Raw genomic sequence first — 14,383 nt, 5'->3', positions numbered from 1 at the left:
TGAAATGAAGGAAAAAGTGTTAAGGGCAGCCAGAGAGAAAGGTCGGGTTACCCACAAAGGGAAGCCCATCAGACTAACAGCTGATCTCTCGGCAGAAACTCTACAAGCCAGAAGAGAGTGGGGGCCAATATTCAACATTCTTAAAGAAAACAATTTTCAACCCAGAATTTCATATCCAGCCAAACTAAGCTTCATAAGTGAAGGACAAATAATATCCTTTACAGACAAGCAAATGCTGAGAGATTTCATCACCACCAGGCCTGCCTTACAAGAGCTCCTAAAGGAAGCACTAAACATGGAAAGGAACAACCAGTACCAGTCACTGCTAAAACATGCCAAATTGTAAAGACCATCAACGCTAGGAAGAAACTGCATCAACTAAAGAGCAAAATAACCAGCTAAGATCATAATAATAGGATCAGACTCACACATAACAATATTAGCATTAAATGTAACTGGGCTAAATGTCCCAAACAAAAGACACAGACTGGCAAATTGGATAAAGAGTCAAGACCCATCAGTGTGCTGTATTCAGGAGACCCATCTCACATGCAGAGACACACTATAGGCTCAAAATTAAGGGGTGGAGGAAGATCTACCAACCAAATGGAAAACAAAAAAAAAAAAAGCAGGGGTTGCAATCCTAGTCTCTGATAAAACAGACTTTAAACCAACAAAGATCAAAAGAGACAAAGAAGACCCTTACATAATGGTAAAGGGATCAACTCAACAAGAAGAGCTAACTATCCTAAATATATATGCACCCAATACAGGAGCACCCAGATTCATAAAGCAAGTCCTTAGAGACCTACAAAGAGACTTAGACCCCCAAACAATAATAATAGGAGACTTTAACACCCCACTGTCAATATTAGACAGATCAACGAGACAGAAAGTTAACAAAGATATAAAGGAATTGAACTCAGCTCTGCACCAAGCAGACCTAATAGACATCTACAGAACTCTCCACCCCAAATCAACAGAATATACATTCTTCTCAGCACATCACACTTATTCCAAAATTGACCACATAGTTGGAAGTAAAGCACTCCTCAGCAAATGTAAAAGAAAAGAAATTGTAGCAAACTGTCTCTCAGACCATAGTGCAATCAAATTAGAACTCAGAGTTAAGAAACTCACTCAAAACCGCACAAATACATGGAAACTGAACAACCTGCTCCTGAATGACTACAGGGTAAATAACGAAATGAAGGCAGAAATAAAGCTGTTCTTTGAAACCAATGAGAAAAAAGACACAACATATCACAATCTCTGGAAAACATTTAAAGCAGTGTGTAGAGGGAAATTTATAGCAATAAATGCCCACAAGAGAAAGCAGGAAAGATCTAAAATTGACACTCTAACATCACAATTAAAAGAAATAGAGAAGCAAGAGCAAACACATTAAAAAGCTAGCAGAAGGCAAGAAATAACTAAGATCAGAGCAGAACTGAAGGAGATAGAGACACAAAAAACCCGTCAAAAAATCAAAGAATCCAGGAGCTGGTTTTCTGAAATGATCAACAAAATTGGTAGACCGCTAGCAAGACTAATAAAGAAGAAAAGAGAGAAGAATCAAATAGACACAATAAAAAATGATAAAGGGGATACAACCACTGATCCCACGGAAATGCAAACTACCATCAGAGAATACTATAAACACTTCTACGCAAATAAACTAGAAAATCTAGAAAAAATGGATAAATTCCTGGACACATACACCGTCACAAGACTAAACCAGGAAGAAGTTGAATCTCTGAATAGACCAATAACAGGCTCTGAAATTGAGGCAATAATTAATAGCCTACCAATCAAAAAAAGTGCAGGACAAGATGGGTTCACAACGAATTCTACCAGAGGTACAAACAGGAATTGGTACCATTCCTTCTGAAACTATTCCAATCAATAGAAAAAGAGGGAATCCTCCCTAACTCATGAGGCCAGCATCATCCTGATACCAAAGTCTGGCAGAGACACACACAAAAAAGAGAATTTTAGACCAATAGCCCTGATGAACACTGATGCAAAAATCCTCAATAAAATACTGGCAAACCAAATCCAGCAGCACATCAAAAAGCTTATCCACCATGATCAAGTGGGCTTCATCCCTGGGATGCAAGGCTGCTTCAACATATGAAAATCAATAAACCTAATCCAGCATATAAACAGAACCAAAGACAAAAACCACATGATTATCTCAATAGATGCAGAAAAGGCCTTTGACAAAATTCAACAGCCCTTCATGCTAAAAACTCTCAATAAATTAGGTATTGATGGGATGTATCTCAAAATAATAAGAGCTATTTATGACAAATCCATAGCCAATATCATACTGAATGGGCAAAGACTGGAAGCATTTCCTTTGAAAACTGGCACAAGACAGGGATGCCCTCTCTCACCACTCCTATTCAACATAGTGTTGGAAATTCTGGCCAGGGCAATCAGGCAGGAGAAAGAAATAAAAGGTATTCAATTAGGAAAAGAGGAAGTCAAATTGTCCCTGTTTGCAGATGACATGATTGTATATTTAGAGAACCCCAGCATCTCAGCCCAAAATCTCCTTAAGCTGATAAGCAACTTCAGCAGTCTCAGGACGCAAAAGCAATGTGCAAAAATCACAAGCATTCCTTTACACCAAAAACAGACAAACAGAGAGCCAAATCATGAGTGATCTCCCATTCACAATTGCTTCAAAGAGAATAAAATACCTAGGAATCCAACTTACAAGGGATGTGAAGGACCTCTTCAAGGAGAACTACAAACCACTGCTCCACGAAATAAAAAGAGGACACAAAAAAATGGAAGAACATTCCATGCCCATGGATTGGAAGAATCAATATCATGAAAATGGCCATACTGTCCAAGGTAACTTATAGATTCAATGCCATCCCCATCAAGCCACCAGTGACTTTCTTCACAGAATTGGAAAAAACTACTTTAAAGTTCATATGGAACCAAAAAAGAGCCTGCATTGCCAAGACAATCCTAAGCAAAAAGAGCAAAGCTGGAGGCATCACCCTACCTGACTTCAAACTATACTACAAGGCTACAGCAACCAAAACAGCATGGTACTAGTACCAAAGCAGAGATATAGACCAACGGAACAGAACAGAGCCCTCAGAAATAATACCACACATCTACTGCCATCTGATCTTTGAAACATGACAAAAATAAGAAATGGGGAAATGATTCCTTATTTAATAAATGGTGCTGGGAAAACTGGCTAGCCATATGTAGAAAGCTGAAACTGGATACCTTCCTTACACCTTATACAAAATTTAATTCAAGATGGATTAAAGACTTAAATGTTAGACCTAAAACCATTAGAACTCTAGAAGAAAATCTAGGCAATAACATTCAGGACATAGGCATGGGCAAGGATTTCATGTCTAAAACACCAAAAGCAATGGCAACAAAAGCCAAAATTGACAAATGGGATCTAATTAAACTAAAGAGCTTCTGCACAGCAAAAGAAACTGCCATCAGAGTGAACAGGCAACCTACAGAATGGGAGAAAATGTTTACAATCTACCCATCTGACAAACGGCTAATATCTAGAATCTACAAAGAACTTAAAGAAATTTACAAGAAAAAAATCAAACAACTCCATCAAAAAGTGGGCAAAGGATATGAACAGACACTTCTCAAAAGAAGACATTTATGTGCCAACAGACACATGAAAAAATGCTCATCATCACTGGCCATCAGAGAAATGCAAATCAAAACCACAATGAAATACCATCTCACACCAGTTAGAATGGCAATCATTAAAAAGTCAGGAAACAACAGGTGCTGGAGAGGATGTGGAGAAATAGGAACACTTTGACACTGTTGGTGGGAGTGTAAATTAGTTCAACCATTGTGGAAGACAGTGTGGTGATTCCTCAAGGATCTAGAACTAGAAATACCATTTGACCCAGCCATCCCATTACTGGGTATATACCCAAAGGATTCTAAATCATGCTACTATAAAGACACACACACATGTATGTTTATTGCAGCACTTTTCTCAATAGCAAAGACTTGGAGCCAACCCAAATGTCCATCAATGATAGACTTGATTAAGAAAATGAGGCACATATGCACCATGGAATACTATGCAGCCATAAAAAAGGATGAGTTCATGTCCTTTGTAGGGACATGGATGAAGCTGGAAACCATCATTCTGAGCAAACTATCACAAGGACAGAAAATCAAACATCACATGTTCTCACTCATAGGTGGGAACTGAACAAAGAGAATACTTGGACACAGGGTGGGGAACATCACACACCAGGGCCTGTCGTGGGGTGGGGGGAGTGGGGAGGGATAGCATTAGGAGGAATACCTAATGTAAATGACAAGTTAATGGGTGTAGCACACCAACATGGCACATGTATACATACGTAACAAACCTGCACTTTGTGCACATGTACTCTAGAACTTAAAGTAAAATAATAAAAAATAATAATAAATAAGAAAAAGTAAACATTTGCCACTTTATCAGACCACAAGTTGAACTGAAAAGAACTAGGAACAGTGATAGCCTTGAAGGGCTAGCCCATTTTCCGTATACTGCCTAACTCATTTTGGTTTGATATACAAATATTATATCATAAAGGTTATTTGAAAAGTTCTATACCTTAGAGATCACCAGTGTATAAATATATTTTTCCATATTGTTCTGTGAGTTTAAAAACTTTATACAAGGTATTGGTATGTATCTATTAATCTAAAATACTTAAATATTTTCATTATGGTCCTTGCAATGGATCTTCCTCTTTCTGCGCCTTCCTTCCCCATTGAAGAAGACTCTGCATAAACCATTTAGATTACACCAAATAAGTATCATTTTTCATATTTCACTTCTATTTCATTAAGCAACCCATCTTCCTAGTTTCTTTACTAATTAGCCACTAAACCCCAGGCTTTTCTTTACAGTTCAGTGAAAATACGTGTAGCCTAAGATGTCCTAACTCCAAGGCCGGGGGAGGAGGAAGGGTAGAACTTAGTCAAAAAAAGAAAAGGATGCATGGAAGGATAACAAGAAGAAGAAATAGAAAGGCTCCTAGAGTCTGCCAAGAGCCCACGTTCTGGCTCACAGGTGGGAGCGCAACCTTGCTAGGCAAGTCCTAGCTTGCAGACAGTATAAAATAAGAGCAGACATGAAGAAAGGAATTCAGGTACCTTCCATTAAACATATCTCTTCTGCAAATGTAGTCATCCCTGATAAAGTACAATTAGAGGTAGGTAGACGTGTCACAATGAAGTCAGATAACTTTCCTATTCATCATTTTGTCAGAGCTGATAAAATTTAGAACTGACCAAGTTCTCTCTCTGTGTTCTTGCACTCACTGAAGGAACCAATAGCAGTAAAACTGTCCCTGTCTCAAAATGGTAGGAAGCAGAGATTTCATAAAAGTTTTCTGAAACTACGTGCCTGAAGGGAGGAGACAGTTGTTAAACCAGCATAGAATCATAAAACTATTTTGTACTCTTAACATGCACACTTCACTCACCCAAAATATTAGTTACGAATTATCCTAAAGAAAAAAAAAGGGTAGGAAAGCAGGTGGGTTGCCATTCTGTATAGGCAGACCACACCCCATACTCTACCTGCGCCCACCACTAGGGCTCTGGGCCCACAGGCGCGGATGCAATTCAGGAGGGAGTTGGAGCGAATGTTGGTGTTGAGAAAGGCCACCACGCAGCCCAGCTTGGCGAGGCCGAACCACACGTGAACGAAGTCCGGCTCATTGCTCATCAGCAGAGCCACCGTGTCCCCCCTTTTCAGAGAGGAATGGTTCAGGAAGACATGGGCCACTCTGCTGCTCCTTTTGTCTACATCCTGATAGGTGTAGATGTCTCCCTCATAGATGATGAAAGGTTTCCGAGGTTGTCTTTTGGCATGACTCAAGAATTTATCCAGCACAGTCACCAGCTCCCCTCTCTTTTCGTACTTCTTCAGCCGAATTATAATGAGCACCACCTTCAACACGAACCAGAAATCAACCCAAAAGTAAGGGAACAGGAGTTTCTGCACGAAGTGCAGGACGACCATTCCAGCCCCTAGAACTGTTAGCCATGACAGAAGCATGGGGGCCACTGGGCCAGAAGACAGCTCTGATCTCAGCTCCCACCAGCGTCCTTCTCTTCCAGGCACAGCTCTCCACGGAGACCGCAGAGCCTCACTACTCAGGGCTTACACCTGAAGTTCTTGTCAGCTTTTCCGGGGCGAAGCGGGATGGGGAGGAATCCTGAGAAACAGAATCGTAGGTTTGCACCGATAAGGTCGCCCCAAGTGGTGCTGAAGATTAAGCTTGGGTCACTGGGCGGCTGGAGAGCAGGGAGCCTCCGACTCCTGGGAGAAACCAACACAGCCACCCTCAGGGGTCTTGGAATCTACAACCCCAGCGCTGCGCCCTCGCCTCCCAACCGCGACAGCGGCCCGTGCCCTGCGAGTTCCCCAGGACTTTCCAGCCCTCTTCTCTGTGAGGGCTGAGTCAGTCCTCCCTGCTTCTGCGACCCTAAACAAACCTCACCACCCTCAGAAGAAGGTCCAGGGACAGAAGTTTTTCTCCTCTCAGGTAGTCTTTCCCGCGAGCTTCAGTTGGAGGCTGAATTCGAGCCGGGAAAAGCTGGGATGATGATGACTGAGAAGCGCAGCGATTTCCAGTCTCTACGCACCAGAAACCGCGCAGGGGCTCAGCACCACGCCTCGGTCCGTGGCCTCAGGGCCAGCGGGTTCCAGGGCTCCTGAGCGCCGCCCCCGTCCTGCCCCGCCCAGCCCCGCCCAGTCCCTCGGACGCAACGGGTCCCGGGGAACTGCTCCTTGGTGACCCACGCGCCCGCTGGAAGGGGGTGCCCCTACCCCAGCCGCAGCTCGCACTCCGAGTGTCGTTAGGCTAGCCTAGTGTATTCTCCTCCGAAACACGGTGGGAGTGTTGCCTGCCCACCTTCGGCCTCCAGGCTCAGGGCTAACCACATCCCCTGACGTGCCGCAGCCGGAACAGCCTGGGCCCCGCCGCCAGCTCCTCCCTGGGCGCGCGTCCGGCCACCTAGAGAAGTGTGGCGCGCCGACCTGCTCACACCCCAGGGAGGAGGCCCCGCGACTGGCGTCTCCGGCGGGGAAGAATGTGACAGTCCCGTGGGAGGAAACCCAGGGATCTGGAAGGCTTGGGGTCACAGGAGAACCAGGGTTGCTGGAATTGGGCGGCGCGGGGGCCCTGGCGAGGCTGATAAGGTATAACAGTGTCGCACAAAGGTCATCCATTGAACCAATTAATAACTAGAAAATGGAAAGAAAAGAACAAACATCAAAAAAAAAAAACTGCAGAGAGAGAGAGAGGCAGGGAGGGAGGGAGAGAGGGAAGGAATATTATGAACTGGACAGATCCAATAATATTTTGTAAGAAAGAAAGGAATATTTGGACACCACAAAATTGTACTGTTCTTTACAAAAAGTATTTTTGAAAACATGTTGATAGGTTGGTTTTTACATTTATATTAGAACTCTATCGTTAGAGAGCTAAGACAGTGCATTTTACAAAATTTGACAACAATATTGATTGATTTGAGAGCTTCAGTCGATATTCGTATTTAAAAATAAAAACAAAGTTTATAATGCTATTTGCAGTCCTTAAAAGTAACAAGATCCCCCCTCCCCGAGACAGATCATTTAAAGAATTATGTCTTCAAACTAACGATTCTAAAGGGAGTGGGGAGGTGGAGTGGAAAAGTAACAAGTTAGTGGAATGGTTAATAAAATTTTATACGAAGATGAAATTTTACTAAAGATCAAAAAACTAAAGAACATTTCATTACACTTTTTTTTCTAGCAGACACCATCATCCCAGCTGTCTGCTTTTAAGTGAGTATAAATGGTTAATTGCTTGTGTTAAAATAGTTAAGGAAGGCCTCACCTTGTCAGGTGTTTCTCCCTTCTGCCTCATGGTTCTGCAGATGGATTCTGGCTAACCTCAGATTCTGTAATAAAAGAAAAACTGATAATTCCAAAGACGAGCTCCAGTTTATTAATCTGAAAATGATTACTTTGAAGTCACAGTGAAGAGCTCTTAAAGCCAAAGGAACATAGGCTCTTAAAACCCTTTTCTGTAAATGACAAAAAAATGCTTTCTAAATTTACTCAGAAGCTTTGATCTTTTCGATTCAGAAATATCTTTTTAATTAAGAAAATAGTATCAAGTAGTTTATAACTTAAAACGTTAGTTTACAACTTGAAAAGCATCTTTGACATTCTGTTGTTTTCTCTTCTAGCTTTAGTCTAATTAAGTCACCTCCAAATAACAACATTTAACGAACACTAAAGAATATGGAGCAGTTGGTCTCAGACTTTTGTAGTTTTAATGAGTAAAATCTGTCCTTCTCCAGTGGAAAAAATAATACAGAAAGATAGGCGTGGCATTTCTTTTATTTTGCTGCACTTATTTTTCTTATCATGGACATTCTAATACCATCCTAAGGCATGGAACTAAATTTTTAGCAACTGCAGATACAATGAATCTAGAATATATTCAGCACCATAAATGTGAGCTTGTTTGACTTATTAGGAAGAACTACAAGTAAGCATATGTTGGGCCAGACTTTGTACTAACCCAAACCAATTTTATGCCTGAAATCTCACCATGGAAGACGTAATCAATGAAAAATCTTGGGACAGTTAACAGTATTGTGTATATTCCTATATTAGCCCATGTACCTGTTTCTATTTTGTCCAGAAATTTTGCATTCACTTTCAAATGCTACCAAAGGCAGCTAAGTAAAATAGATACAATTTTTAGCTACAATAGTTTAAGAATTTTGAAATGGGAGAAATATAGCAAGAGTTAGTTGCAAGTGAGTAAATCTATCATTTAACTAAAATAAAGAGAAATAAACACATAGAAATAGTCTAGACATTCCTGCTAACATTACTTTTGACAAGGAATAGTGTAATATTTCTCTGCTTCTCCTTTAAAAAACATAAAGACTTTGTTTTTCTTTAATGTTATTTGAAAATAAAAATATTGTGACTAAATGAAAATCAATGCCCCAAAAAAAGTTTATTTTTAATCTACATATGGTCTCTTCAACCTCTTCTTCATTTCTGATTTGACTTTCCTCTTTAACCCACTACCAACCACCTTTGCACCCTCAGTTCTATAGAGGATGAATTGTTTAGTGAGTAGATCAAAGTAAGACTGAACAAATAGCAATATATGACAGACATGGAGCCTACAGGATTTTGCCACTGCAACCTAAGAATTCTGACTCTTTGCTGTCAAATCACTTGTCTTCATAAGTCTTCTGATGGAATTCTATAGCAGTCATCATTTGGATTATGGGAGGTTTGAGTGAAAACCAAGAAATTTAGAAAGATGCCAAACAATGCTGGGTTGGTGGCTAAACATCATGATGAGTGCTTGCAATGGGCCAAGAAGCTCTGACTATCTAGACGGCAGCCGGGGCTTGGGAAAGGGAATGGCAGTGAAGTGACTGAGGGAGTTGGATGGCTCTAAAAATGAATGGGAGAATGCTGGATGCAGGAGTCATCCACTTTACAATTCTACCTGGGAACAGGGTTTTTAATTATTGCTTTTAGGATCTGATAATAACTTCGGTTATCATGGGAAGCTTACTCTTCCTATAATCTAATGTTTATTTGTATTAATGAATAATCATTGCCCAGAATAGTATTCGACACAAGGACTCATGAAGCAAACCGAACATTAAAAATAAGAGGCGTGCACGGAGCCTCGCTCACTGATAACACAGCAGTCTGAGATCCAACTGCAAGGCAGCAGCAAGGCTGGGGGAGGGGCATCCTCCATTGCTGAGGCTTGAATAGGTAAACAAAGTGGCCAGGAAGCTCAAACTAGGTGGAGCCCACCTCAGTTCAACCAGGCCTGCCTGCCTCTGTAGACTCCACCCCTGGGGGCAGGGCATAGCTGAACAAAAGGCAGCACACACATCTGCAGACTTAAACGTCCCCTTCTGACAGCTTTGAAGAGAGTAGTGGTTCTACCAGCACAGAGTTTGAGATCTGAGAATGGACAGACTGCCTCCTCAAATGGGTGCCTGACCCCGAGTAGCCTAACTGGGAGGCAACTCCCAGTAGGGGCCGACTGACACCTCATCCAGCCGGGTGCACCTCTGAGATGAAGTTTCCAGGGAAGGATCAGGCAGCAACAATGGCCATTCTGCAATATTTTCTGTTCAGCAGCCTCTGCTGGTGATACCCAGGCAAACAGGATCTGGAGTGGACCTCCAGCAAACTCCAACAGACCTGCAGCTGAGGGTCCTGACTGTTAGAAGGAATACTAACAAACGGAAAGGACATCCACACCAAAACCCCATCTGTACATCACCATCATCAAAGACCGAAGGTAGATAAAACCACAAAGATGGGGGGAACCAGAGCAGAAAAGCTGAAAATTCTAAAAATCAGAGCGCCTCTTCTCCTCCAAAGGAACGCAGCTACACACCAGCAATGGAACAAAGCTGGACGGGGAATGACTTTGACGAGTTGAGAGAAGAAGGCTTCAGATGATTGGTAATAAAAAACTTGTCTGAGCTAAAGGAAGATGTTCAAACTCATCACAAAGAAGCTAAAAACAGTGAAAAAAGATTAGACAAATGGCTAACTAGAATAAACAGCATAGAGAAGACCTAAAATGACCTGATGGAGCTGAAAACCATGGCACAAGAACTACGTAACGTATGCTCAAGCTACAGTAGCTGATTCTATCAAGTGGAAGAAAGTGTATCAGTGATTGAAGATCAAGTTAATAAAATGAAGTGACAAGAGAAGTTTAGAGGAAAAAGAGTAAAAAGAAATGAACAAAGCCTCCAAGAAACATGGGATTATGTGAAAAGACCAAATCTACGTTTGATTGGTGTACATGAAAGTGAAGGGGGAAAAAGGAACCAAGTTGGAAAATGCTCTGCAGGATATTATGCAGGAGAACTTCCCCAACCTAGCAAGGCATACCAACATTCAAATTTGGGAAATACAGAGAATGCTACAAAGATACTCCTTGAGAAGAGCAGCTCCAAGACACATAATTGTCAGACTCACCAAGGTTGAAATGAAGGAAAAAATGTTTTGGGCAGCCAGAGAGAAAGGTCGGGTTACCCGCAAAGGGAAGCCCATCAGACTAACAGTGGATCTCTCGTCAGAAACTCTACAAGCCAGAAGAGAGTGAGGGCCAATATTCAACATTCTTAAAGAAAAGAATTTTCAACCCAGAATTTCATATCCAGCCAAACTAAGCTTCATAAGTGAAGGAGAAAGAAAATCCTTTACAAACAAGCAAACGCTGAGAGATTTTGTCACCACCAGGCCTGCCTTATAAGAGCTCCTGAAGGAAGCACTAAACATGGAAAGGAACAACTGATACCAGCCACTGCAAAAACATACCAAATTGTAAAGACTATCAATGCTAGAAAGAAACTGCAACAACTAACGATCAAAATAACCAGGTAAAATCATAATGACAAGAACAAATTCACACATAACAATATTAACCTTAAATGTAAATGGGCTAAATTCTCCAATTAAAAGACACAGATTAGCAAATTGGATAAAGAGTCAAGACCCGTCAGTGTGCTGTATTCAGGAGACCCATCCCACATGCAGAGACACACATAGGCTCAAAATAAAGGGATGGAGGAAGATCTACCAACCAAATGGAAAACAAAAAAAAGGAGGGGTTGCAATCCTAGTCTCGGATAAAACAGACTTTAAACCAACAAAGATCAAAAGAGAAAAGAAGGCTATTACGTACTGGTGAAGGCATCAATTCAACAAGAAGAGCTCAGTATCCTAAATATATATCACCCAATACAGGAGCACCCAAATTCATAAAGCAAGTCCTTAGAGACCTACAAAGAGACTTAGACTCCCACACAATAATAATGGCAGACTTTAACACCCCACTGTCAACATTAGGCAGATCAATGAGACAGAAAGTTAACAAGGATATCCAGGAATTGAACTCTGCTCTGCACCAAGTGGACCTAATAGACATCTACAGAACTCTCCACCCCAAATCAACAGAATATACATTCTTCTCAGCACCACATCACAATTATTCCAATACTGACCACATAGTTGGAAGTAAAGCACTCCTCAGCAAATGTAAAAGAACAGAAATTGTAGCAAACTGTCTCTCAGACCACAGTGCAATCAAACCAGAACTCAGGATTAAGAAACTCACTCAAAACTGCTCAACTACATGGAAACTGAACAACCTGCTCCTGAATGACTACTGGGTATATCATGAAATGAAGGAAGAAATAAGGATGTTCTTTCAAACCAATGAGAACAAAGACACGACATGCCAGAATCTCTAGGAAACATTTAAAGCAGTGTATAGAGGAAAATTTATATCAGTAAATGCCCACAAGAGAAAACAGGAAAGATCTAAAATTGACACCCTAACATCACAATTAAAAGAACTAGAGAAGCAAGAGAAAAACACATTGAAAAGCTAGCCGAAGGCAAGAAATAACTAAGATCAGAGCAGAACTGAAGGAGATAGAGACACAAAAAACCCTTCAAAAAATCAATGAATCCAGGAGCTGGTTTTTTGAAAACATCAACAAAATTGATAGACTGCTAGAAAGACTAATAAAGAAGGAAAGAGAGAAGAATCAGATAGATGCAATAAAAAATGATAAAGGGGATATCACCACCGATCCCACAAAAATACAAACCACCATCAGAGAATACTATAAACACCTCTACAAAAATAAACTATTAAATCTAGAAGAAATGGATAAATTCCTGGACACATACACCCTCCCAAGACTAAACCAGGAAGAAATTGAATCCCTGAATAGACCAAAAACAGGCTATGAAATTGAGGCAATAATTAATAGCCTACCAACCAAAAAAAGTCCAGGATCAGATGGATTCACAGCTGAATTCTACCAGAGGTACAAACAGGAGTTGGTAACATTCCTTCTGAAACTATTCCAATCAATAGAAAAAGAGGGAATCCTCCCTAATTCATTTCATGAGGCCAGCATCATCCTGATACCAAAGCCTGGCAGAGACACAACAAAAAAAGAGAATTTTAGACCAATATCCCTGATGAACATCGATGCAAAAATCCTCAATAAAATACTGGCAAACCAAATCCAGCAGCACACCAAAAAGCTTATCCACCACGATCAACTTGGCTTCATCCCTGGGATGCAAGGCTGGTTCAACACATGCAAATCAATAAACGTAATCCATCATATATACAAAACCAAAGACAAAAACCACATGATTATCTCAATAGATGCAGAAAAGGCCTCTGACAAAATTCAACAGCCCTTCATGCTAAAAACTCTCAAGAAACTATGTATTGATGGGAAGTATCTCAAAATAATAAGAGCTATTTATGACAAACCCACAGCCAATATCATACTGAATGGGTAAAAACTGCAAGCGTTCCCTTTGAAAACTGGCACAAGACAGGGATGCCCTCTCTCACCACTCCTATTCTACATAGTGTTGGAAGTTCTGGCCAGGGCAATCAGGCAGGAGAAAGAAATAAAGGGTATTCAATTAGGAAAAGAGGAAGTCAAATTGTCCCTGTTTGCAGATGACATGATTGTATATTTAGAAAACCCCATCATCTCAGGCCAAAATCTCCTTAAACTGATAAGCAACTTCAGTAAAGTCTCAGGATACAAAATCAATGTGCAAAAATCACAAGCATTCCTATACACCAATAACAGACAAACAGAGAGCCAAATCATGAGTGATCTCCCATTCACAATTGCTGAATAAAGAGAATAAAATACCTAGGAATCCAACTTACAAGGGATGTGAAGGACATAGGAGAACTACAAACCACTGCTCAACGAAATAAATGAGGACACAAACAAATGGAAGAACATTCCATGCTCTAGGATAGGAAGAATCAATATCATGAAAATGACCATACTGCCCAAGGTAATATATAGATTCAATGCCATCCCCATCAAGCTACCAATGACTTTCTTCACAGAATTGGAAAGAACTACTTTAAAGTTCATATGGAACCAAAAAAGAGCCCACATTACCTGACAATCCTAAGCAAAAAGAACAAAGCTGGAGGCATCACCCTACCTGACTTCAAACTATACTACAGGGCTACAGTAACCAAAACAGCATGGTGCCATACCAAAACAGACATATAGACCAATGGAACATAACAGAGCCCTCAGAAATAATACCACACATCTACAACCATCTGATCTTTGACAAACCTGATGAAAACAAGAAATGGGGAAAGGATCCCCTATTTAATTAATGGTGCTAGGAAAACTGGCTAGCCATAAGTAGAAAGCTGAAACCGGATGTCTTCCTTACACCTTATATAAAAATTAATTCAAGATGGATTAAAGACTTAAATGTTAGACCTAAAAC

General features: G+C 40.8%; 1 protein-coding gene across 7 annotated transcripts in view; it reads right to left on the bottom strand.

Moving 5' to 3' along the window:
* The window catches only part of SLC27A6 (solute carrier family 27 member 6), a 69,041-nt gene extending 61,402 nt beyond the window's left edge, over positions 1-7,639 (bottom strand). The window contains exons 1-2 of one of the 7 annotated variants that reach the window (XM_008952026.4): positions 6,517-7,639; positions 5,596-6,340 (exon numbers count right to left, since the gene is read on the bottom strand). In XM_008952026.4, the coding sequence (XP_008950274.3) occupies positions 5,596-6,076 (481 nt within the window). In that variant the 5' untranslated portion in view covers positions 6,077-6,340; positions 6,517-7,639. The remainder of the gene's footprint in view (positions 1-5,595; positions 6,341-6,516) is intronic. The other 6 variants (XM_034960447.2, XM_008952027.3, XM_008952028.3 and 3 more) reach the window with 6 other exon arrangements.
* Between the last annotated feature and the right edge of the window lie 6,744 nt (positions 7,640-14,383).

This window comes from Pan paniscus, chromosome 4, assembly GCF_029289425.2.
Source record: "Pan paniscus chromosome 4, NHGRI_mPanPan1-v2.0_pri, whole genome shotgun sequence".
NCBI lineage: Eukaryota > Metazoa > Chordata > Mammalia > Primates > Hominidae > Pan > Pan paniscus.
Note: the sequence above shows the minus strand (reverse complement) of the source record. Positions and strands in the feature narration are given on the sequence as shown.